Source organism: Meles meles, chromosome 4 (genome assembly GCF_922984935.1).
Source record: "Meles meles chromosome 4, mMelMel3.1 paternal haplotype, whole genome shotgun sequence".
NCBI lineage: Eukaryota > Metazoa > Chordata > Mammalia > Carnivora > Mustelidae > Meles > Meles meles.
This window is the reverse complement of record NC_060069.1, coordinates 11,952,946-11,979,829: the sequence shown is the minus strand read 5'-3', so window position 1 is coordinate 11,979,829 and position 26,884 is coordinate 11,952,946. Positions and strand designations below refer to the sequence as shown.

At 46.0% G+C, this 26,884-nt stretch overlaps 1 protein-coding gene across 1 annotated transcript in view; it reads left to right on the top strand.

Annotated features, from left to right (window-relative positions):
- Positions 1-26,884, top strand: part of RFTN1 (raftlin, lipid raft linker 1) — a 193,133-nt gene that overhangs the window by 148,799 nt on the left and 17,450 nt on the right. The window contains exon 7 of the mRNA XM_046003505.1: positions 6,632-6,747. Coding sequence (XP_045859461.1) covers positions 6,632-6,747 — 116 coding nt within the window. The remainder of the gene's footprint in view (positions 1-6,631; positions 6,748-26,884) is intronic.

Below are 26,884 nucleotides of genomic sequence, written 5' to 3'. Positions count from 1 at the left end.
GGGTGGAGCCCCCGTATACCTTACATGCATTTTCCCTTGTGTCCATAGCGCATCTTCAAATGAACTTTTTATTGCTGTATCACACACATACAGGAAACTATGCACACTATAAAGATAGAGCCCAGTAATTTCCACAAGGTGAGCATATCCATGTAACCAGCACCAGATCAAGAAATAGAATATACCGGCCCCCTGAAAGCCCCCCTCATATACCCCTTAGAGTCCCTATCCCCCAAGAGTGACCATAGTCACACCTTGAAATGTCAGAGATGAGTTGTAAACTTTATATGAATGGAACACGTGAATGAATGCCCTCCTTGTGTTTGGCTTCTTTGACTCATTGCATTTGTGACATTCATCCAATTTTTACATGTAATTGCAGATCATTTTTCTCCTCACTGCTGTATGCTATCCCTTGTGTAGGTATATACACCTGATCCACTTCCAAGTATATTTTTATTTTTTATTTTATTTTATTTTATTTGACAGAGAGAAATCACAACTAGGCAGAGAGGCAGGCAGAGAGAGAGGAAGAATCAGGCTCCCCGCAGAGCAGAGAGCCCGATGTGGGGCTCGATCCCAGGACCCTGAGATCATGACCTGAGCTGAAGGCAGAGGCTTTAACCCACTGAGCCACCCAGGCGCCCCTATATTTTTATTTTTATTTTTTGCCCCATAGAGGAAGGCATGGCGTCTGTTCAGTTTTAGCCCCAAACAGAAGCTCTAAGGCCAGTCTCCCTGTGACCCCACTAAGACGCCACCCGAAACACCAGGGCTGGAGTAGGGTGTAGTGGTCAGGTAACTCCGCAAGGCTAGGGACGACCAGGGACAGCTGGAGCCCCAGCGCCTGGCACAGCGTGGTAGCTCAGCGTGGTAGCTCAGCGCATCTCTGTTCGTGTTTGAAAGGGCGTAGGTTTTGGAATCAAACCAACCACAGTTTAGAGCTAGTCTGGCCCTTGCATTCCATTTAAACATGAACACATGCATGAACCCCTGCGACCTCTATCCGCTCACCCGCTAAGAGGGAATGAGTAGCCTTGCAGATTGGGGGGAAAGATTCGAGGAGAAACTGTCAGCCGTGCCTGATCTCACGTCTCGGGACCAGCGAGCACTGAAATCAGAGCGTCCCTTCCCCGTCTGGTTGGTTAAATCCTTCTGCACTTGCTGGCTCACCTTGCTATAACTGAAGAGGGGGGATACCTCGTCCAGATCACTCACCACTTGAAAGTTGGAATGCAGGCGCGAAGGCAGGCCAAGAGCAGCCATGAGGGCTCAGGAAATGGAAGGCAATAGGCCTGCTCACTCTTTTCATAATGTCAGCCAATTAGGCATGGTATGGTTGTTGGTAAGCAGCACGGTACCATGACCTGGGGTTGCATGACCAGTGATTACATTTATGGTGGGGGTTACAGGTCCGTGTGACAGCAGGCACAGTTACGGTTATACAGTTGGCACGTGTCATTGCTGGCACTGAGGTGGGGCTATGAGCAGCCTCTGACGTAGAATGGGGGCTCTCAGGGACCCAGGGAAATCTGTTAGGCTGGCTACCCAGTAGTCCAGTCTAGCTTGTTAATAGGAGAATGGTGACTTTTTATTTCATCCTGCAAAACCAGACTACATACCAGTTGTCACCATGTGCACATTTTCTAACTGAACTCTGGGGAACACCACGAGGGTAAGCCTGAAGTTTATTTTAGCTTGCTAGGTCCCAGAGGCTGCAGGGGAAGAGCGGTGGCCCCCCAGAATTCACCTCTTAGAATAATAGGGCTGATCTCCTTTTCCCACATCCTTCTTGTAAATCATAAGCTTGGAATGTTAAGGTGGCCTTTTGCCAAAAGACCAGCATCAAATATTTATACGATACCGGGGCAAATAGCTCTCTGTGCACAGTAGGGAAGCATCTTTACTTTAATAAAAAATGCAGTGATAATGGAGTGTTTTCCATAGATGTAGGGTGATTTAACCTTTTACGCTGGGAGCCTTCACTCTAAGCTAGACTTCTTTATACCCAGCTTGGTGCACATGATAACAAGGCTGAGCCAGTAAAGGCAATGAGAGGATGGGGAGTGGACGAGGGTGTCAAAGCGAGGGGCTCTTTAAAAGCCCAGCTGTCTGCTCTCTGTGCTTCATTGACTTTTTTGCTGTTACAGATCATCAAATTTTGACAACCATTCTGAACTTGCTTTATAGTTAAGCAAGTGAATCAGCACTCTGGATTCAGAATAGCAGAGCGGCGGACTGAGAGGCGGGAGAGCAGACAGTGGATGAGACGGCTAAATAAGGACCTGGTTCATTCCTACTTCACAGCCCACGTCTAGCCATACTTCTCCCCACTGGCCACACAGTCGTCCTTCCAGCTTGTGAGTTGGGAGGCAGGAGCGGAAGCCAGGCCAGGGCTGGGGAAAGATGTCTGGCTGAGCGGCAATGACTCCTTCCCCCTTCTGGACCCCAGCTCTGCCATATGAGGCTGTTGGTAGGCTAAACATGCACCATCACGCTTCTGTCAGATCATCAAGCACATAGTAGGCACATTTTAAGGGCTTATACGGTTTCCATTGAGGAAGTTTATATGTAAAGACTTTGGAAATTGGAGAGAGCATCTTTTGGTAGAAGCCTTGTGGGAGTTTGTGCTGTGTTGGTATAATCCTGAGGGAATCGTTGAGTCTATTCTAGTCTCAAGAATCCCCAGGTCAGGACTTGGGAAAGCTTTATTCAAACTGTTCTATAGGGTGTTCCTACTGAGGCAGGAGCTCCAGCTGGATCTTAAAGGTGAGTTTGATGACGGTCCCTCTTGTCCTAAAGTCCCAAATACTTGTAATGTGGTTTAGCTGAAGAGCAGCCTTGTTCTTCCCTGGTTATCTCTGTAGAATGTCCATGAGGAGGGCCTCGAGCAGACACTTGGGAAAAACTTTGTAGCAGAGCAGATGAGAGAGGCAAGCTTAGCACTTTTGTTAAAAGCTCTTTTGATAACAGTCTCTCAGTTTAGGAAAACAAATAAGGAACTGGTGCATGGTGTTGATTAACTTACATTGATCTTACTTGAAATGGAGTATTATCTTGTCAGGTTAGAACAGTATCTGGGTAAGGCTATTGGGCTCCAGGAATTACTCTCACAGCCGTGGTTTGTTGAGCTGGTCAGGCCTCTCTATCATTCTGGATTAATCAAGAATATCGCCAAGCCAACCAGAAGTACACCTATCAGTCAGCTATTGCCACAATAATGCTGTGCAACAAACCACTCCAGAGTCCTTGACTTAGAACAGTAATGATTTATTCTGTCATATTTGTGGGTTGGCCTGAGCAATAACACAAGGCAGTTCTGCTGACCTCAGTGGGGCTCACTGTCAGGTCAGTGGGAGAGCTGATCTAAGCTGAGCTCCCCTGGGGCAGCTCTGTTCCATGCATCTTCAAGTACTTGGAACCAATGGTCCAGCTGGGGCATATCCTTTCCAAGTGGTGGCAGAGACAGAAGAGGTGAAACTCAATGACACAAGTGTTTGCCAAGCCCCGATGGCATCATACCTGCTAATATCCCATTGGCCAGGCAAATCACATGGCTAAGCCCCTCATTGTCGGGTCTCCCCACCAGTCATCTTAGTCTTGACTTCCTTCTCTCATGGTTCCATTGTTCTTGCTGTCCTTGGCTGTCCCTCATTCACTGTGCATTTCTACTCCAGCTCTGTCCTCTACCTAGAGTTCTCAAACCTTGAAGATCCATAAGGCTTCCTTGCTTAATTACGTTCATATCTCTACTCAAAATAGGGAGACCTGTCCTGATCACTTCTTCCAAAAATAGCCAACCACTCCCTCTGCCTTCCCCTTAGCCCACTTTATATTTTTATAGCATTTATCACCTGTGACATTATGTTACTATCTCCCTCCCCCACTGCAAAGTACACTCCATGAGGCAGAGACTTAGTTTGTCTTGCTGCCTGCAGGATCCTCAGTGAGGACAGGAGTATCTTGCATGAAATTGACACTCGGTAGATATTGGAATGAATGAACCAGTAGCTAGAAAGATTTTCAGTATAAGCTTGAATGTTTCCAGTGAACACAGTGCTCTCTCTTCTGAGGTTTTCTCTTCCATTTTTTAGAATACTGTAAGGAAGGGTCTATTTATATTGTACTAAAATTTTCTCCCCATAGTTCCTAAAACTTTTCGATTCTAGTTCTGCCTTCCAGAACCATGCAGAGGAGAGAAAAAGAAAATTATTTTTCATCTGTATCTTGTGTTATGCTTGTGTTAACTCTTGCATTAACCTTGTAGAAAATGCAAATTGTACTTATTCCACCATTCATACACACTACTAGAGTTCATGTATTTCTTTAAAGTTTGTTTGACCCCTTTTAACAAAATTCATATACAGCTCATACTATAATCTTGTATTCTGTTTCTTTCCTTTTTTTTCTTTTCCTTATAACATTGTCTCTGAGGAATTTTTCAGAATCATTAAATTCCCATGATTTTTTTGTGACCACATGGTATTTAATCATAAGGAAGTCTCCTAACTTACCTAACTACTTTTCTATGGTTGAATATTTGGATTGTTGAGTTATTTTTAAGATTTTTTAAAAATTTACTTATTTGAGAGAGAGTGCATGAACGGGAGGGGCAGAGAGAGGGGAAGAGAGAATCTCAAGTAGATTCCCTGCTGAGTGCAGAGACTAACACCGGCTCCATCTCAGGACCCCGAGATCATGACGTAAGCCGAAACCAAGAGTCAGACACTTAACCAACTGAGCCACCCAGGAGCCTCTAGATTATGTTTTCAAGGAATTTTATAAGTAATGCTTGTAGTTAAATATTTGATGGCTTTAGTGATTATTACCTTAGAATAGACTGAAAGAGGTAGGATTTTTGGGTCAAAGAGGATGAACATTTTTGTTTCAGGCTCTTGAGACATTGTGAAATTGCTCTCCAGAAAGATCATGCAGTTAAAAATTCCCTTAAGCGCCATGAGCTTTTTATACACATATAAAAAATGTTAAGCTTAGCCATTTATTTATTTATGTTTGTTGTTGCAAATAATTTTCTCACTTAATGGCCTTTGGATTTTGTTTATGAGGTCTGTTGGAAGACAGAGGCTAAATATTTGTTAAGTATTTACATCTGCCGGTCTTGTTTTTTATGGCTTCAGGAAAATGCTGGCAGTTCCTAACTCCAGTTTGATCCCAAAGACTTTCTGAATTTACCTCTCTTTCTGATAAAAAAAAAAAAAAAAATCTTATTATTATGTGCATTATCCTTTTGAAATAAAAATAGTATATCATTAAACATATTTCTATGTGTATCACCATAGCAAAATACCACAGAATGGATGGTTTAAATTGGAGACATTTATTTCCTCATAGTTCAGGAGTCTGGGTGTCCATGGTTAAGAGGCTGGCAAATTTGGTTCCTGGTTGAGGCCTCCCTTCTTAGTGTGTACACAGCCACCCTTCTCTCTAGATTCCTGTCTGGTCTTCCCTCTGTGCAGGGAGAGGGGAGTGGGGGGGGGGGGGGCATGCTCTGGTATCATCCTCTTCTGGTAAGGACATCAGTCTTAATCAGACTACGGTCCACCCTTATGACCTCATTTAACCTTAATTGTCTCCCTAGAGGCCCTATCTCCAGATACAGTCACTTGGGAATTTAGTGCTTCAAAATATGAATATTCAGTACATAGCAGTGTGGCTGATGTGTAGCATGGAATCTCGGGGCCAGGAGTGATTCTGTATCCTCAATCCCATATCACAGATGAGAGACCAAGCCTCTGAAAGGGGTCACATCCCTTTTCATGACAGATAATAGATCCAAACCACCTGCTTCTCTGGTCAGTCTTCTTTCCCACAATCTCTTATCTAAGTGAATTTAGGGGATTTAGGAGCCATTAAAGGGGGGGGGGCAGAAAACACCACTGTAATGATTTCTACTGTGGTGGGGACCCTGTTGTAATTTTCTTTATATACCCCTTGCCTAAGACTATGAATCCTTCTTGAATCTCGTTATATGTATACCGTAAGTTTGTTGAACTGTGTGGAACTCGGGACTTGGTAGACTGACTAGAGCAATGCCCGAGGAAACATTTTCCGTGGTAAATTGTTTGTGAAAATTCCCCTTTCCCGCAGATTCTGCCTTGACAAGAGCTAGCTAAAGAGCTGTCCGTACAGCTGCCCACATCATGAGAACTTCCAAGAATCTGTGCATCTAGAATGAACCTGACAAGCTCAGATCTGGTGTGTTATATCTGTCCCCCTTAAAAAAAAAATCTCTTCTACCTAAATATAGTTTTCTTTTAAAAACTGTCTCTAAATGACTGTGTTTTACCCTGAATAAGTTCTCCCTGGTGCATCCTGACGTTGAAGCGTGAAAAAGAAGGTAAACGCATGAAATCAAATGGTGATTGCTAACAATGAAATTTGGGCTCATAAAATCAAGGATATTATTCAGAACTGCGAGGTAAATTAGTCTCATTCACTCTGATGGGGCTAGACTCTATGGTTGTGTGTGCCTTCTTTAATTAACATGCTGAAAAGATGTTCTGATTGGGATTATTAATGAATGCAGTGAAAATTTTTGCTGCTTGTAAGGCTTCTGCCACAGACGGTTTACAGAAACCCCCCCCCCCCCCGCCTTTTTCTTTTTCCACAGATTCCTTCCACGGCCTGACAGATGGAGTATTCATTTTTGAAGCTGTTGCCACAGAAGATAGCAAAACCATGCAGGGCTATGATGCTATTGTTGTCGAACAATGGACAGTCCTGGAAGTAAGTGTGGGATGGGCAGTGGAGTTTCTTTTGTTTGGACAGTGATTATATTATCCACTTGCTGGGTCTGCCCGTGTCTGCAGTAGCTTTCCTCTGAAAGGCAGTTTGACCTGGGTAGACCCTACAAGGCCCCATTCATCCTTTTGTGCACTTTAGTTGGGGGCATGGGCCCCGCTTTCCCTTTCTGTAGGAAAAACACTGTGTGTGTGCTGGATCACTGGGTGGAAGGAGAGTCTTCTTGCATTCATTTGCATATAACTGAAAACTCCAAGTGACATAAATGAGGCCAGCACAGAGTCTGTGGCTACCGTAATAAGAGTGACATTATTATTGGATTTAGACCCTCTGGCTTCCTCTGCCAAGTATCCTTGGAAGAAATTTGGGCACACACACTCACGTAACCTTTGCGATAATCCTGGGAGGCAAGTACATGACTGCCCCCATTTGACAGATGATGAAACTGAGGCACAGAGGGGTTAGGTCCCTGGCCCAAGCCTACACAGTAAATGCTGAAAGATGTCTTTTGAGAGGTGTTGACCCGTGAAGCGATGAAGCTGCTGTGGACAGAGGAATTCCTCAAGCCACATTCCCCTGGGACGCTGGAGAAGGTGATTTATTTCTGAGATTCGCCGGTATATATGTTGATGGTACTTCTCCAGCCATAGAAGGATGGGCTTTTCAGACTAGTCTCTTACCCACCCAGCATGCTGGATGTAAAGGGAGAAGCCCTCTGAACCTGCAGGACTGATTTCTGAACTGATATCTTACATGGGCCCTGGAAGAACACAGGGTTGACATCACCCTGAGGAGCCTTCCCAAACTGGGCTCTCTGTGCCAAAGTAGGACGGATGTGGGTGCAGCTCTCTTGTGAGGAGTATAGGGGTGCTTGCCATGCCCTTGCGCCCTCTGGAACTGCCACCTGATGGCAGGTGACTCCCTCACCTGGTTGCAGCAGCAGGTGCCCCAAGGGCACCGTGACCCGTTCTTGAGGCCAGAGCAGTTCTGAGAAGATGCGAGACGGGCCACGGAGCTGCTGCAGGCATGCCCGTGTCCGATCCGTGATGTTCAGTCACTGCTTGCAAGTCTGAAAGCCACAGAGGACAAAGGAAAACTGTAGTAATCAATCAGAAACAGGAATTCCTAAAACGTAGCATCCAGGCCCAGTTAGGTTAGGGGTCAGGGGTGTTTAAGGAAAGTAAGGATTCAGGGGATGACCTGTTTGCTATCAGGCTCTGCTACTTCTTCCTGCCCAGCTTTGGTCTCAGTGGGTCTCCACGCCCTTAACTGGAAACGGGAAGCAAAGGAGGTGAGGCTCCGACTAGCATGGAGAGTCCAGCAAGGGCAGGTCACATCCCTCTCGGGGCCCTGAGCTCCTTGCTTTTTTTTTTTTTTAAAGATTTTATTTATTTATTTGACAGATAGAGATCACAAGTAGGGAGAGAAGCAGGCAGAGAGAGAGAGAGGAGGAGGAAGCAGGCTCCCTGCCAAGCAGAGAGCCCGATGCGGGGCTCGATCGCAGGACTCTGGGATCATGACCTGAGCGAAAGGCAGAGGCTTTAACCACTGAGCCACCCAGGCGCCCCGAGCTCCTTGCTTTTAAGATGGGGCCATGCTGTTCATGAAGCCCACCGCATGGGGTTGGATGAAATATGACATCAAGGGAGTAGTAACTGAGGACCTTAAGGACCTCATTAAACCAGCCCATGTGCTTCAACGCTCTGTAACTCTGTTTGCTCCGAAACACTCGGCTGGAACAGCAAGCCACGCATGGCCACACCGGAAACAGGTGCTTGTGGGCAAGTGATCGGCAGGCCACGGGCGGGGTGTAACATCTCTTGCCATCTGCACATTCAGATGACTGTTAGGGGAGGACAGTGTGCTTTTCTCAAGAAAGGTGACTTGATGGCAATGATCCAGAACCTCACCGTGTGGTCCCAGGACAAGCAGCTTCCTTGTCACCTGGGGAGTTGAGTAAATGCGGAGTCTCTGTGGTTGTGTGCTGTATGGCAGAAGTGGTGTTGGGAGAACACACCGATGGCCTGTCTCTCTTCACCCCTCAAAACGGTGCCCTTGCTGGGTAACCGGAATGCGTGCATCCTCTATTTAAAATGTCTGTGGGAAGAAGATAAACTTACAGACCAGAACAAGAATACAATTATCTTTTTAATTCAGAGTTCAGTTTCATGGATTAAGAGTCTCGATCAGGAAAGATTAAGATGTATTCAGAAAGTTTTCCTGGCTATGCAGATTGGTTTCTGTTAGGTTTGTTAATTTTCTTTCTTTCTCGGATGTTTGAGCTTTCTTTCTCTAATTTTTGTGCATTAATCTAGTTGGTGATATTAGTTTTGTGTCGTGTCGTTGTGGTTCCTTGTCCCTTTCTCCCTCTGCCCCCGCCTGCAAAGCCAGTTCTGTGTGTCTCTTCCCAACTTCATACTCAGTGACAGATTCAGCCACATGGTAGCTCGAAGCTGGCCACAGTGGAAGTATTGCACCATGAAAATTGGCAAAGCCCAGAAATCAGGGGTGGTTGTTGTTGTTTTTTTATTTTATTTTTTTTTTCCCCACGGAAACCCAGTTGTAAGCATTTAGCAGCACATCACTGGCTGGGCCTTTATTCCATCACACGTCAACATGATAGGCAGATGTGGCTGGCTTCCAGTTCAGCAGAAACACATTTTCTTAATTTTCCTGATGGTGACAGGCGGATTAATGGTTTTGATGTCGGTGTTTGCCAGTTTTCCCTGCACAAGTCTTCAGACTCGCTCTTTTCCCTCATGCCTTTGGAGCATTCCCAGACTTCCCACAATGGAAACAGAGCCTTGTCCATTTTAGCAGCATCAGTCTCTGATTGCCATCTCTTGAGGACCAAAGGAGGGGAGATCTGGACAGGTTGTACCCCTCGGCATATGGGTTCCTCTCCCTCTTCACAGCTGGTATGGACAGACTGAGGGTTAGCTCATAGGTCACCTCCTCCAGGAAGCCTTTCAGACTCCTTCAGAGTTAAAGACTCGTCCTCTGTATTTCCATGATGCTCTGTGCATAAGCCTGTCAGCTCCTATTACAAGGACTGTGATTTCTTTATCCATGTTCCTTCCTTCACTTTGAGTTTCTTGGCCTGGGGTTGTTCGTGTTTGTTCTCTAAGGCTTCCAGTAAATGCTTCCTGAATTGGGTGGAAGATTTTTGGTTCAGCATGAGGTACACATATATTTCTCAGAACTGGGCTTCAATCACTTAAGAGCTTTCAAGCACACAGATATCCAGTTCTCCCCCACTGAGTTTCCTTTTCAAGCCCACTTTGAGAATCCCCACCTTAGCAGAACCATCTGTATACAAGCGTGTCCCGGCACAGCCCAGCCGTGTCCAGGCCAGAGCACGCTGGCCCACGGCTCAGCTCTTTGAAGCGGCTCGGTCAGACCATCCACTAGTACCCCCACAGACGGCCCCACTTCTGCACGTCCCTCCACTTTTGGAGGTGTTTGTCCAGCAAACCCACCTTCTACCCTTGAGACCCAACAGCTTCTTCTCTTCTCCACCCTTTGGCCTCTGGGAAAGTTCTTTCCTGTTCAAGCCCTGGGCAGGTCCCTCTTGGCTCGTGGCTGACCCTGCCTTTCTGACAACCTCTGCCCTCCCAGGCCAGCCCATAAACTCCTGGGCTCTGACCACAAAACATTTCTGACCAGCTTTTTCTCTTTTTTCACAGTTGGGACTGGCCTGTTGCTTTTCAGTCTCTTTACTCCCACACATATTCGCAGCCTCAACCATGTGGCCAGATGGGCCATTCTCACTCAGCTAAGCCACAGCTGCCTGACTTCCCTGTCCACACACGAGCACACATTCGCACACACACACATGCACGCTCTCACGAGAACGCCCACCTAGCTCTTCACAGCTCCGCAGACACTGCAGTACGTTGGAAAGAGAATGTAGATCTCAGAGGCTGGCCCGGGAATGCATCCTGGCTCTCTCATTGCCAGCCAAGTGACAGAGTGTATGAAAAGTCAGTCACCCCCCTCTTCATTGTTTTCTTCTTTCTGCTGTTAAGTGAGGATGCTGCTAACCTCTCAAAGTTGAGAATGAAAAAGTAATAATATATTAAAAAGTTGTGAGTGTACTACTTGGCATTTGGTAAGTAGCACTTTCTTTGATTGGTCACCTGGTGTCATCAACTAGAAAGATCCTCCCCCTGTTGCTTGATCTTGTTCTAAAAGCACAGCAGAGGTGGGATGGGGGAAGTGTGGAGCCAAACACATTGTGTTTTTTTCAATTGGAAACCTGTGGCCTAAATTAAAGGCGGTTGTGAGTAGTATGGAAGCCCATTCATAGAACACTTGTAATGGTTATTTTGTTTACCTTCTTTGAGTTTACAATCTAGAGGGTGAGCTGAAAGGTCCTTCTTTGAAAAGAAAGGGAAACACAGATGAGTAGGTCAAGAGTAAGAGCTGGAAGGAGGGAGGCAGGGACCCTCTTCTTCCTTCTGAGGCTGCATACCCTCAGCCTGACAGCCCACCACTGCTGTGGACACCGTCAGGGGCCCCTGAGGCCATCTTCATCCCTCTCCATGGAACGCCTTCTAGTTCATCTGTGCTCTCTGTGAAATTTGCTGCCCGAATTGACCACAAGATAACAGGGAAAGCACTTTTAGCTGGTGGTTGGAGAGTTAATTGAAAAAGTCAATTAAAAAGAACGAAAGAAAATCACATTCATATTTCGCACATTTTATTTTAATGTAAAATACATAACTACGCATACATTTGCCAATCTTTTAGAGTTTGAGGTCCGCTGATTGGAATTCATCTTTCTTGTGTAAACCACACCCAAAGTGTTGCTGTCACTGGTGTCCTGGGTCAGTTTCATGGAAGTCTAGGAAAGGGATCACACTGCAGAATCCTTGTTTCCCTGATTTTTTTTCTTAGTCTTTTCCAGCTTTTAATTTACTTTTAATTCAGCCACAGTTGTTATTTTTAAACAACCGCACTTTGTCACATCTCTTCAAGGTATTCTACTTAGCTTGTCTAGAAACAACTTCTTTCACCGTCCATTTAAGTAATTTAAATGAAGACATGTAATAATGATAATGGGTCTCACTGACCTACAGAGGTCTGGTGACACATGGGACTCAGCCTGGTGTGGTCAGTTGCTGGGCTCGGGGCGGGGGGCGTGAGCAGCCCGGAGAGCAGCCTGCCACCCGTGAGGACGTGGTCCCCCGACAGCTGGACCTGGGCTTGTTCTCCACAAACGTCTCACAAAGAACACTTGTTCTCCACAAACGTCTATATCCTGTAGGCTGCCGGGGACCCAACTTTTGTTTCTAGGGGCTCCCAACCATCTCTTGAACAATCCGCACAGGATTTGCCGGGGAGTAACATCAATTTCTAGGGTATCTAGAGTCCACCACCTTCTGCTATGACAAGGGAGCCAGTATTTATTCTTATTAAACGATCTGGCATTCTTCTCATTGCCACAGATTCTCTAGGATAATTGTTTGGTTTTGAGATCATAGCCTTGAGTGCCAAAGAAGCAGTTCTCGGTCTTTTTCCTGTGATTCAGAAGATTTTCCCGTGAATGATCACTGCCATGAATGGCCAGGACTGAAGTCATAACCCTCCCCACTCCCCCCACTTTCCATCCCCAATCCCCCCTGCCCACCACCAGAACATCACTCCACCCTTTTCCAACCCAGAGCAAATCACAGCACAGAGGAGGCCTGTGAGGTGCTCAGGACAACCTTGATTCTGTTTTAGCAGCTCTGGGCACTTTCACTTTGATCTGATTCCTTGTGTCCCACCTCAGTTTTGATAGGCACACATCAGTGTGCTATTATGACTGAACACCTTTTCCTTAAACGTCATGCAATTATGCTTGATGAATTTTAAGTTCCTCATTCAAAAATTTGAGGTTTGCTTTGGAGAGCAGGTTGCTAACCTCTATTAAAAATGTGAAATGCCCACTCCTGCGCATGATTCAGCAAGCCCGTGCTTCACATCCCCCTCTTCTAGAGAAATGTGCACCTTTGTTCATAAGAAGCCATGCACAAGGACATTATCTCAGCATGATTAGAGTGACAGAAAAAAGGAAGCAATGTGCATGTCCATCAGTCGGGGAATGATTAAATAAAGGATGATACATCCTTAGTATGGATGCAGTCATTCTGTATAAACTGACAGGGAAGGGACTCCAAGAAATGTTAAGTGAAAAGACAAGTTGCAGAATGAGGCTGTGATGGTTCATTTTATGTGTCACCCTGACTAGGCTGTGGTGCCTGGTTGTTTGATCAAGCACCAGTTTGATGTTGCACCGGAGGGAGTTTTTAGATATGATTATGTAAATTCATATGAACAGACATTGAGTAAAGCCGATTACTTGTCCTTCATGATGGGGGTGGGCCTCATCTAATCAGTTGAGGGCCTGCCCCACAGACTTTGGACTTGCTAACCCCCACACAGGAGAGAATTCCTCAAAAAAATTCAATCTCACCCTCCCCCGCCTCTAATATGCATACAGGTCTTCCCCACTATCAGAAACCAGAGCACTCCTACGAAACCTCTTATAAGCCTGATGTCAAGCAAAGAAGCAATTACCATTCATTTCTGTAAAATTTTTGAGCATTCCCAGACCCAGACAAAATAACCTCTCTCAGGCTTCTCTGATACTTGAGGCCACAGGTGTTCACAGACACAGGTCGAAGCTCAGGCGGCTTAATGCGGAAGAGCCGTGTGGTTCCTTGGGAAGGAGCTTGGTGGGGCTGTCCCTGTGCGAACTCCAGCTGCCCCTGCACGAGCTTGGTGCCCACCAGCCACTGGAGGCTAGTTTTAACTTTGGCCTTTTTTCACAAAAGCAAAAATCCTCATCAGATTTTTTTTTTTTCAGTTAGCAAAAACAGGTATAATGTAGGTCTTCTGTAAAAGTGAAGAGGTGAAATGTGAACTTTCAAAAGCAGGGGTGGGGGGCACCTGTATCGGTGTATCTCTCTGTCTCTATCTATCTCTGTATCTCATAAGTCCTCCTGGTTCTGTTCCTCAGGACAAGCCTGACTAACACAGATTCAGACAGTGCGATGCCCTTCATGGGGAATGCGCTTCCCAGAACTGCAGGATCCATTTGCTGTGGGCATCTGTAAATTCAGGAAGAAAGCTTGCAAAGGCACCTGTCAACCCCGTAGGAGTGCTTCTGTGGGACTTGGAATGGAGGAGTGGGAGGCAGCTTTATCTATTAACGTTTTCATTTTTCTATAGAGAACTCTTCCTTTCACTCGGGTAATTAAAAGTTACATTTTAGAAGATAACTGGTGATGTCTCACCACCTCCTTTCTTCTCTTTGGCTTTAGATATATTTGTTTTCTCCTTGTAGATAAGGAAGTAAAATGAGGGTTGAATAATTCCACTTTCTCTTATTGTCAACACTTTGTACAATGCCTTGCTTGGAACAGAGCTTTGAAAGGTGTGTGTCTGTGTCTACGTGCGTAGAGTCACATCTGCCCAGTCTCGTTCTGGGCTTAACCTTTGTCCTTTATTGGGTTTGCCTCACTTTGGTCCCCACCCCTGGAGGGTCGGGTGGCTCCCTTCTGTCCTCGTAAATCCATTTTCGTCACTCTGCACAGGCTCATTGGTTTCCTTAGATGCCTAGAACTTTTATCCTAGAGTGACCCTGTGACCTAGAGTCAGCTTCCCCTCGGCTGTCTCTCACCACGGAGCCATATTGAATTTTCCTGAGCTTCTGACATCCCTTTTCTCCTTGTCCCTGGAAAGAGTCTCTGGTGTTCCTTGGCTATTAGGAACTTGCCAGAAGACAGCTTAGTTTGTAGGGTCTGTGTTCCCCCATGTAAGTCACTCCTCTTTCCAAAATGATGGAGATCATGTTTAAGACCAGTGATCCCTAAAAGCCATAGTCAGGTCATGGAGTCCTGACTTCTGATCTGAGTCTTGGGCCCTTGGCTGGGTGAGTGGAGCCCTGGATGGCTGGCTGTCCGTCCTTCTTTTTCAGGCAGAATTTTCCCTCTGCCTCTTTCTAAGCAACAGTGGCTTAACTTGAGGGTCCTGAAATGCCATGTGGATTGTGGCAGCAACAGCAAGATATTCACAATGGGCTTTGGAATGAGAACCAGCCCTCCAGCTTCCCCATGGGATGGCTGGACTCGGTGGAAGATTATGTAAGAGAAAAAAAATTGGGGTGCCTGGGTGGCTTAGTTGGTTAAGCAGTTGCGTTCTGTTCAGGTTATGATCCCAGGGTCTTGGGATTAAGTCCCACATCGGACTCCCTGCTCCGTGGGAAGTCAGTTTCTCCCTCTCCCCCGGCATCTCCCCCTGCTTGCGCTCACTCGTTCATACACTCTCTCTCAAATAAATAAAATCTTTTAAAAAATTGAGGTGAAGAGATTTAGTGCATACAAAACAGAGAACTCCCAGGGAATTAGGAAACCCCAGAGGGTCAGAGAGAGGGATCTGCTCTTTGCTGACCTGGAACAAGAACGCAAAGGGGTATTTGCTCAAGCTCCTACTCTCAAGGAGGATATAGGTGGGAAGAAGACTTCCTTCAGAGCAGCAAGCCCCTCAGTGCTAGATGGTGCCCTGCTGACCAGAGCGCCCTGGGAAAGTGGAGACCGACTAAGGTCTGCTGGACACAGTGGGCTCCTTTGGAGTGCAGTGAGCCAGGGGCATTGGGAGGTGGGCTTTCTGCCAGTGGGAAGTGGCAAGAGCAGAGGCAGACCAGAAGGGAAAGCATACCTGTTCATCTTAGTTTTCCAAATTGGAAGATTAGTGGTTAATGTCAGTGTTTTTCTAGATCCTCGGATCCCTTTTTATCAATGTGCTTTCACTTCCAGCAGCCGACGCCTATGTGTCTTTGCTGACTCATGTGCCAGGGCTGCTGGAGTGTGCTTTGTGCTCGGGAAGTGCCGGGGTGCTTGGATGCCCCTGGGATAGTTCTTGTCTGTGACTTAGGGGAGGGATATATGAAAGCCCAGCTCCCTTATCTCAGGTTGGACACCTCTGAGTATAGCTGATCCCCCAGAGCTTCCCAAAGCTACTGCTGTTCAGGGGATGTTGCATAAATCGTGTCCTTGCTTGGCTTCAGCCTTCTGTCCGCCTCCCCCCACCCCCTCAGTGCCTTATAATAAGCTACTTACATGTAAATCCTCCTCTCAGGGTCTGTTTCTGAGGAAACTGGCCCAAGATAGAATATGTCTGTTAAAAAAAATTCCACGTGATAGTGTGAATTATGTTGCAAATTGAGATAAAAAATTATCGTGGGTTTTATAATAATTTTAAACACAACTCTTAACAATCCCAAAGTGTATATATTAAAAAAGTGAATCTTCCTACCCCCTCTGGCCCTCCATTCCCTAGTTGCCCCCTGGGAGCTCCTCCTGGAGACAAGCAGAGATGGGTGACCCACACAGACATACGTGCGAGGTAGGCTGGACGTTGCTCTCCAGATGTACCAGCTTCTAAGCCCCGGGACCTGTAAACATTATCTTCTTTGGAAAGAGGATTTTTGCAGCTATGATTGAGATGGGGCGATTAGCCTGGGTTACGTGGACGGGTCCTAAACACAGTCACACACAGCCTTCTAAGAGGGAAGCAGAGGGATATTTTCCACACACAGAGAAGACATGAAGGCAGAGTAGGGAGAGATTTGCAAACGCTGCTTGGGAAGAGGTTCTGCAGAAAACTCTGTGGGCCAGGCAAGAGCCTGGCTTTGCAGTGGGCTGAAGAGGGTCATGGTGGGGATCTCATCAGATAGCCGTGAGTCCAGACAGTTGGCCCTGAAGTGGCATGTTGTTGGGAGAGATAGACTGGAATGGAGGGAAGGTAGATACTTGGGGGAGAGGTCCCAAGATCAGAGAATAAGGGTGGCAGTCATGGTATTGGCCAGGATGCTTTCCGTGTCAACAGCAGAACATCCAACTAGAAATGGCTTAAACAGTAGGGATTTTTGTTCTCATCTCATGGAGCGGGAAGTCTGGAGGAAAGTGAGTCAGCTTTTTCGATGGCTTAAGGACATCACAGAGGACCCAGGTGCTGTCACCTTTCTGCATTCTGGTCCTCAGCTTGCCTAGCAGGTCTCTCTTTGGTATGCTAGGCCCAAGGTGGCTGCAGCAGCTCCAAGCATCTCATGTGAAGAACAGGGCATTTCCTGCTATGCGCCTTAGCAAGTAGAACTATTCCCAGAAACTCTCAAGCAGAGTTTTCTTGGATCCCCTTGGCTGGGGCTTGGGTCACAGACCCACATCATTGTCAAGGAAATGGTACACTCCCTGTACAAAATTTAGTTCTGCAAGTTAAGTTAGACATTTTAAAACATTTAGTCCACAAATAAATATTGAGTTTCTACTGTGTGTCAGCCACTGTGAAAAAATGATAAATGGAGGGAATTGGGGCAGGAAGGATTGATGTCTTTCACTAGAGAGTAGGAATACGGTCATTAAAAATGAATTCTCACCCCCTGGCCTTTGCACGACCATAAAAAAAAAAAAAAAATTTCTCTTCGTTGTTATAAGTCCTGAGGGTAGTGAAAGGCACTAAGTCACCAGGACCCTCGTGGAGCTGGTGAGGGGAGACCATGGGGCAGGGTGATTTCAGAGCTTTGCTGCAGAGGAAAGGATGGTGAAAGTAGGCAGCACATTTCCAGAATTTTGTAACAAATGCATTTAAAAAACAACAACAGTATGCTTTAAAACCTTCATTGTGTGCTACAGAACAACAAGAAGGAAGCAGCCTTCAATATGATTGTGATAGGCTTGCTCTCTAGATTTCCCTGGGGGTTTGACATGGTGGAAGCTAATTCACTAAGAAATTCACTAAGACGTTTAATAAAACTAAATAAAAAGGAAGGGCTTAGGGATGGAGTGTGACTAGTTGAGAGGATATACTCAGCAAAGATGTGCTTTCATTGGAGGGAGGTCTTTGCTCCTGAGGCCTGTGATGCCATCTTGTGCATTGGCCTCTTTGGCAGCTTTTTCAATGGCGTGTGTAGAGATTTAGAAGGTGGTGACCTGTGGATAAAGACCCAAAGCTGGGAAGCTGTAGAGGATCTAAAGAATATGGACGCTCTTGGGCTCTACAAAGACCTTCCCGTTGGGCATGGGAGGAAGAGGATGAAGGGTGCATTCAAGAGTGGAGAATGGGGAAGATTCTGGACAACCCATCCATGCCAGTCATGTCAACGGGATGGCTTTTTCTGAATCTCTGTTTCTACACGTTGAGTTTCTTATTTAGCTTATAGTTGGTGTTTGTGGAAAGTGCCTCACTACTTTAAAAAAAAAGGGGGGGAGAAGCAGAGGGAAAAAAAAAAAGAAACCTTGACTATTACTTACCTAATCCAGCTTCTAACTTGAGTAGGTTTCCCTGACTTCTTAATTCCCTTCTAATATCATTATCTCTTAATTTATCAATGTTGGATCAAGGCCAGCCCAATAAAATGCAATAGGGGTACATTTAAGTATCCAAAAAAATTAGTTGCATTTAAGTTTAAAAAAATCAATAATATAGAAGGGAGAATACCTGATTTGACCGCAATTCTAATGAAAAGGAATTTAATATAGGCCAACAGTATACCTACTACTCCCCTCCAAATGCTCCAGAGGCCTTGGGCTATGACAAAGTGGGATTTACGAGATCATACCCTGTGTCACTTTGTCCCCACATTGTGTTCTCTGCTTTCCTCTGCTGAATCCCTTTTCCCATCTCAAGTCTTCACCTTAGGGATCCTCATCCGCGCTGGACCAGCTCTTTGTAGAATCATCTTTGATACCATTAGCGGGATTTGCTCTCCCTTTCTTTTGACACTTAACACATTCCACCTTACTGTAGAGTCACTAAATTTTTAAAATGGCTGTGCAAACTCCATGACAGCCATCCAGCCAACCACTATGATAGTCATGCTCCCCGCTCCCAAATTAATTTCTCTTGTGTTACAAGTTTTCTGCAAACATTGGTTGAATAAACAAAGAACAGCATCAGTTTACTACCACTTTCAAAAGAAAACTGGTAACATTTATGAAAATGCCCACAGGAGGTACTTATCCTTCTGTTCTTCAGTCTGGTACTGGCTGACTTAGACTCTGATGTCCCACCACAAGCACCGTATTTGATGAGACATGCAGAGAGACTATGGGGCACAGAAGAGAGAGATGGGGATGGAGGGTATGCTGGGAAATAGTTGAAAACAGTTGGGCATATTCATCTTGAAAGAGAAAAAACCAGGCAGTCAGGTAGTTGACTCCCCAAGTTTGAAAGGCTGACCTCTCATAAAGGAGGGAGACTCTGTGTTCCTTGGTGGCAGGGTAATAACCAGGTCACTTTGGAGAGCCCCTGTGGAACCATTTGGCGGTGGAGGTGGCTGGGGCCTGTGGCTGTCAACAAACAAGGATCAGCGTGATTCAGATGTTCAGTCAGTAAGTGGGCCTCCTCCTTTTGGCAGAAAGCACCAGAGCAGTGGTTCCAAATCTTACTGATCCTCACAATCACCTGGGGTTTTAAAATACACATTTCCAGGCACCACCCCTGGAGACTCAGTGTCAGTAGGTCTGGAGGTGGAAATGAGGGATCCACATGGGAAACAGTCCATTAGCCCAAGAGCCACAGGACAGGAGGACCACGCTGTATTAATTTGAGAGAGAGAAAGCAGAGCGAGCAGGAGAGAACATGAATGGGGGGAGGGGCAGAGGCAGAGGGAAAAGCAGGCTCCCCGCTTCCCTGGGAGCAGGGAGTCCCAATGGGGCTCAATCCCAGAACCCTGAGATCATGACCTGAGCTGAAGGCAGACTCTTAACCAACTGAGCCACCCAGGAACCCATGGCCCATTGCTTTTAAGGTAGTAATCTCTCTGGAGCAGAATTCTTAACATCCTCTTCAGCTGAGGTAAAAGGGGTTGTCTCTTTGCTTACATCACTTGGAAAACTGATTGAGAAAGCACAGGAGATAGTCTAATGAGGCCAAGAAGTCTGTTCTTTCTACAAAAGAGATGCATGGACAGTTCCTCTAATGTCAATAATTAACAGTTGACCTTGTGACCCAGCAATTCCACTCCGAGTCAAATATCCGAGAGAAATGAAAACATATGTCCAACAAAAACCTATTCATGAGTCTTCATAGCCCTGTTATTCATAATATCCAGAAGGTGGAGACAATCCGTATCTCCAGCAAGTGCTGAATAAATAAGAAAAATGCAATATACCCGTACAATGGAATGTTGCTTGACAATAAAAAGGAACAAAGTACTAAAATGTGCTACAGCATGGATGAACCTTGGAAACATTACGCTAAAGTGAGAAAAGCTAGACACAAAAGGCCACATGATGTATGATTCCATCTATGTGAACTGTCCAGTTCACATCTATAGATGTGAGAGCAAATCTATAGAAACACAAAGTAGATTGGTGGCTGCCGTGAGGTGGGGAGAAGGAAAGGGACTGTTAACGGGTACAATAAATTCTGGGGAGTGATGAAAATGTTCCAAATTTAGGCTGTGGTGATGGTTGCACCATTCTGTGAATATATTAAAAACTGTTGAATTGGAGACTAAGTAGGTGAATATTTAGATATTTCAATTATATCTCAATGAAGATGTTTTTTAAAAGTGGTGCTTATAATTGAAGGCAGTTTAGAAAATGCAAATAAGGAAAAGAAAGCAAAGACCCTACTCTCATCATCACTGAGGAAAGAGCCATGTAACAATGTAACATCTTGGTATATTTTCTTCTAGTATACATTCTGTCTATGTTTGCATATTTGGGATCATATTGTTCATACTGTTTCTACTTCATCGATATAAATGGCTGAAAGTGTTTCTGGGTGTGAACAGTCATATTTTAATTTACTTCATTAGTTTTCTGTCAGTGGACTTTAGGGGGTTTCCATTTTCTTGTGCTTGTAAACCATGAATTTTTTTTAAGAGAGGGAAAGAGAGAAGAGCAGAGGAAGAAGGAGAAAGAGAGAATCCTAAGCAGGCTCCACGTCCAGCATGGTGCCTGTTGTGGAACTCGATCTCACAACACTGAAATCATGACCTGAGCCAAAATTAAGAGTCAGGCATTCAACCGACTGAGCCACCCGGGTGCCCCAACTGTGAATATTCTTTAGCTTTTATCATTATACTTCATATTACTTTTGATTTAAATGTCCATACTTCTTTAAGATAACCAATTTTTATTTTTATCCCACTAAAACAAATTTTACTTTTTATTTTACCTTGAAAGTTCTTGCTAGTGTTCAGAAGGGGACATTGGGTAAGAAGGTAAAGGTCAAGGCTCATCACAGAAGTACTGCCCCCCTTCAGACTTGATTGGGCCAGGAGATTCTGTGGAGCCACCTTCCCCTATGGGGACAAAATAACTTTGAAAGAAGCAGATAGACTTGTCTCTATTAAATCGTAGTTGGCTGTTTTGTTTTCTAGTCTGTATCAGTTTTTTTCTGTGTAGCCAACCATTCCAATCTTCATAGCTCCAAACAGCTATTTACTTATCTCAGGATTCTTTGGTCTACTTAGGACCCAAAAGGTGCTCTACTCCGGAGCTGATCTCTCCTGGGCTTTCTCATATTCAGCTGATGTCTGGGTGGCCCAGAGTGGTCTAGCTCTCGTGGTTGGTGGTTGGCTGGCTCTTGGCTGGGGCGACGGGGTCTTGCATCTCTTAACACCCTGAAGGTTAGCCGGGCTTCTTCACGCGATTTCAGTTGCAGCGTTCCCAAGAGCCCCAGTGTGCTAGCTTATTTCATGCCTTGGTTTGCCTCACATTTGTTAATATACCATTGTGCAAAGAAAGTCACAAACCCAACTTCAGGTTCAAGAGTTGGGGAAATAAATGCTGTCTCCTGGTCGACAGTCAGCAACACGCTGCGTGGCACAGGTGTAGGGAACGGAAGCATTGGTGTGTGACCAGTTAATAATTTACCAGGTAATTTTTGCTAAAACATCCAGTGGCCTTAATGGTTGGTGACCAGCATGTGACACTGTGCATTTAATTTTCATACAAGGATCTACCTCCAGCTTCCACATACAGAACACCCAGGAGAATGGTATCACACCCTTCTGGCAGATTAACTGACATTTTTTTTAATGGTAAACTCATGTCTCATCAATGTTGAATGTGATTTACAGCAATTTTTATAAGACTTGGAGAATATAGGACAGCAACAGCAGAACCCACCCCAAAAATGCAGTGGCAGGTGCATTCATTCATGGACTCAGCAACTCTTCATTGAGCACTCGCTTGAGCCAGATGCTTCCCTGGGTGCTTGGGATTCCTCAGCGATGGGATAAATAAAATCCTTGTCTTTGTGGAGATTGCGTTCCTGTGAAGGAAAGGGCAATCAATAGGTAAACAAATCTGTACCAAGTAATGATTAATAAGATGAAGTGAGAGGGCAGGAGACAGTGGATGAGAGGGGGATTTTTTTAGAGGACACCAAGTAGACTTGGCCAGTCTCTCTGAGATCATTTTCATTTTTTCGACTTTGTTTGGCTCTTCATCATCTCGTCTTCTGGTGAGTCGTTGTGAAGATGCTGATGGGAACCCAAGAGGGCTGTCACAGGCTTTGGTGGATTTACCTCTAGGTTGTAGAGGAGCAGGGAGCCAGAGAGAATGGAAGGACTCATGGGTTGGGGTACTGAACAGTCAGGGATCTGACGTGTCCTGAAGGCTGGATGTTTTTCTTGGATGCTCTATTAGAAGTCCACTTAACCAGGAGCAGCGTCCTCAGAGGACATGCTGCAGGATTCGTGCAACATAATTTAGCCTGAGGGAGAAGGGAGCATAGAGAGACAGCTGGGTTGGAATCGTGGTAACCATAGCAACAAGACGCTGACAATTGGGTCACCAGGAAGAGAAAATTGACTGAAGAGAATATTGACCGAATGCCAAAGTGGGACTGTGGCACCTTGAATTCACCAGGTGGAGAAAGTCAGGGAGAGAAAATCTGTTGTTTTGAGCTTTGCACAGCATCAAGGTCTTACCCACTTTCTTTTCAGAGTGAACCCAAGGCCGATGTAGCCCAACACACCAAGACACCCAGCTTTCTCTAGCTCTGTTTGTTGGTAGTTTGCACAGCGACAGTGGAATAATCCTTTCCTTCCCTTTCCTGTTCTGCTAAGATTTTTGAACCAACCTTTGTTCAGGGCCATCTTTTAGCCCTTTAGCCCTATCTTTTAAGCCCCCAGGGTTAGCATTTTATGATTATTGGTCAGGTGTCAGGACTCCACTGTAGAGGAAGGTGGTAATTCTGATATAGTCTTAAAAGTTCTAGAGTTTTTGCGGGGCCTGCGTGGCTCAGTCAGTTAAGTGTCTGACTCTTGATTTCAGCTCAGGTCATGATCTCAGGGTCTTGAGATCATGCCCCATGTAGGGCTCTGTGCTGGGAGTGGAGCCTGCTTAAGATTCTCTCTTCCTCTGCCCCTCCCCCTCAAAAAAATAAAATAAAATCATTTTTTAAAAAGTTCTAGGGTTTGGGGGAAACCTGGGTGGCTCAGTCAGTTAAGCATCTGCCTTCAGCTCAGGTCGTGATCCAGGGTCCCACATCAAGGTCCCTGTTCAGCAGGGAGTCTGCTTGTCCCTCTGACCCTCCCTGCCACTTCGTGCTCTCTCTCCCTCTCTCTCTCTCTCTTTCTCATTCTCTCTGAAATAAATAAAATCTTAAAAAAAAAAAAAAAAGTTCTAGGGTTTTCGCAGACAAACTTTCCAGTCCCCAAAACTCCTAAGTAAATACTTATAATTATATCCTGTTATTATATCCGGGAAAGCTCTTTTTAAATCCCCTCTTTTCCAGATAGGTGATAAGGTGAGAAAAATAAAAAAGGTTAGAAAATGATCCTCCATCCACCTCAAATTGTCTAAAGAGGGAGTAATAAAGTGGCAAATCCTATTTACTCCCAGAAAGCCTAATTTCCTCGCTCATCAACGCAAGTGGGAGGGACTTGGCAAGTCCCTAGATAGAGAAAATGTTTCTTGTTTAATTGTTATCAAACAAAGCTGCTTCCAAGTCTGCTGGAGAGGACATGCTCTTCCCTGATGCATTCAGTATGTGTGTGAAATGTCAGCTTCTGGAGGACGTAAGCCCCGTGCTGTGACAGTATGAGGTCCCGCTGAGCAGCCAACAGGACATAGCAGCTCTGAGCTGCTTAACTGTTTGCACTCGGAACTGTGGCTGTGGCTGTCCCCACTAATGGCCAAGGTTTGCCCAGGCGTCACCCCCTTAACCTCAAAACGTGCAGCCTCATCATCTCCAGCATAATCCCCGAGCCCTAGAATGTAACATGCCTCCTGAGGTCTCGCCCCACCGGGGCAGGGGCATGTCAGCCGACAGCTCCGTAGCGTGTATGGCCCGCCGTCGCCTGCCACCCACCACCCCTTCCTGCCTTTCGCGGATGGGACTTCAGAGAAACCCACGCGTACCAGGACCAGATCACCCTGCTCGTCCTCGCATCCAGGAGAGTGTTATCTTGCCCGTGCAGGTGAAGTTTTCCTGCCAGCTTGGCGTGCATGGTTCTTTAGGAGAAGCCAGAGCGGCGTCTCGAGCAGGGCTGCTCTTCCCCAGTGGGGGTTTTTATCTCTCCCTCCCAGGGTGCCCGGGGCGGGGAGGGGGGGGAGTGCCGTGCTGGGCCTCATGGTGGGTTATCAGCAATTAGGCTTCAGGGCTCTGGGTGTAAAGCGAGGTCACAGAGTGGCTGGCAGGGAGGAAGTGAGGGCTGGGTATGCCAGCCTCGAGTGTGGTGAAAAATATACAACTCTGAATTCCATTCAGTCGCAGCTCTTAAGTTTGGTTTCTCTCAAGTTAGACCAGGTGACTCTTGTGACAGTTTTCCTTTGAGACATTTGCCTGGGCATCTGGCTCTTCCTAGAGTAATAAGAACAGGGCAGTTGGCTTCTCCTGTGGAATAAAACAGCTAACGCTTAGCAAATTAAAATAATAACACTTTATTATTGCTAGTGAGTCCACAGATCAGCCAGGTAACTCTGCTGATCTGGCCTAGGCTTGACTCATCCCACCTGGGCCCACACATAGGCCTCAATGGCCGCTCACAAGCCCAGAATGGCATCTCTCAGACATCTACCATCCTCTGCCAGGCCAGCCTGGGCTTGTCCTCAGAGCATCAGTGGGCCTCCACGAGAGCAAGTGGAAGCAGCAAGGGCCGTCGAGGCACAGGTTCAGAACTCCCATAAGGTCACATCTACCTACCATATTCTGTGGGTCAGAGAAAATCCCAAGGCCAGACTGGACTCAAGGGGTAGAGAAATGGACTCTCCCTCGTTATGCAGAGTTATGTTGTAAAGAGGCCTGGATACAGGGAGGCAATAATTGAGGCCATTTGTGCAAACAATGCATCTCAAACAATAATAATGACGATCATTATTATTTTGTTGGGCTCTCAAAGTGCTCCAGAGCCGGTTACCTTTCTTGCATGGTGGAGAGAATGGGGCAAAGAAGTGAATTAAGCAGCAGGGGTGGATAAAGAGTCTTGGGCTGGAAGACTCTCTACACCGCCTGCATTTCATCTGCCCCCTTTTCTACATCTGAGAACTAAGCTTTTTTTTTTTTTTTTTTTTACATATTCTCTTTGAACGTTATGAAAGCCAAAGTTGTCTAAAATGAGACCGACTGCTTTCTTAGACTCTATTATGTTGGCCTAATTACATATCAGGAAAATGTTTTTCTGGGGCATTGTGTGTAAAACAAAGAGGAAAACAACATCTCCAGCCGGCCCCAGAGTCCTTGCCCCTCCCTCTGGCTGGCAGGGGCTGCATCCCGCAGGAGGCCCCAGGGAGGAGGGAAGATGAGGGCCTGGGAGGCAGGGCTGCTGCAGCCCCAGCTGGCCTCAGAGAGATTTGCCCAGAGAAAGCAAAGGGGCAAGTTGTTCCTCTGTCCTTCCCTCCAGCACATGGTGGCTTCCATCTGGTGGCGGAACCGTGTTAGTCTCCTCACAGCCCCCAGATCAGGATCTCTTGCTGCAGGAGATAAGACTTCCTAAGATGTCCTGGCCATGGTCTCCCAAGACCTCGCTGTCAACTGCAGAAATAGTCCCTCGGGCTTTGGGTTTCTTGCCCTCTTGTGACATTTGATGATGTGAATCTTTCTCCTTAGACCTGTTTCCCACCCTGGCTACTCAAGGGCTGATTTCTGTCCTTCCGGTCTATGTTTTCTTTATTCTTCCCTCACCTTCTTGCCAGGAGCTCCCTGAGCCTCCTTTAGTCAAACTCAAGGCTCCTTGAGTTTGCGGGCGCCGAGTGTTGGCTCTCCCCTCCAACTCTTTATTTTCATCCTACCTGTCCCTGTCTTTACCTGGGTATTAGGTTCCTACTGCTGCTGTGGGCTTCCAACAACAGGGGTTTATTCTCTTACCGTTTTGGAGGTCAGGAATCCAAAATGGGTTTTGAGGGCTTGAAATCAAGGTGGTGACGGAGCTGCACTTTTTCTGGAGACTGGGGGAGGGAATCTCTTCCTTGACTTTTCAACTTGGAGAGACTGTCCTGCTGGGGGCTAGTCACTCCGACCTCTGCTTCCATCCTCATACCTCCTTCCCTGACCGACTGACCCCTCTCCCCGACCCCCACCACCTGCTTCTCTCTTCAGAGGATTCTTTTGATGACATTGAGCCCAGGGTCCAGGGACTGAGACATAGACATATTTGTGGGAGTGGGTGAACATATTCTTTCTACCGTAGGTCCCATCTCATCTAGCTGCCTCCTAGACACTGTTCCTTGAACTCAGCATGTCTAAAATGGAATTCACTCCCTCATTGTCCTCCTTGTCCTGGTCGCCTTTGTTCAACACGTGATCAGCCAGTACCCAGGCCCCCAATCATCATGTGCATTAAACATAATTTAATTTAGCAAGCCTAATATTGATGGACACTTGGGTAATCTTTAGTGTTTTGCTATTGCAATCAGTTCTCCAGTGAATAACTTTGTACATTTGTCATTATGTATATATATATATAGATATAGATAGATAGATAGAGATACAGATCAGTTCCCAGAAGTGAGATTGTTGTGTCAAAGGGTAAATGTATCTGCAGTTTTGAGAGATACTGTCAGATTGTTCTCTATGAGGTTGAATCAATTTGCCTTCCTGCCAGCAGTGTCTGAGAATGTTCACTTCCCCACAGCCTTGTCAATAGTGTAGTTGTCAAACTTCTGGGTTTTTCCCA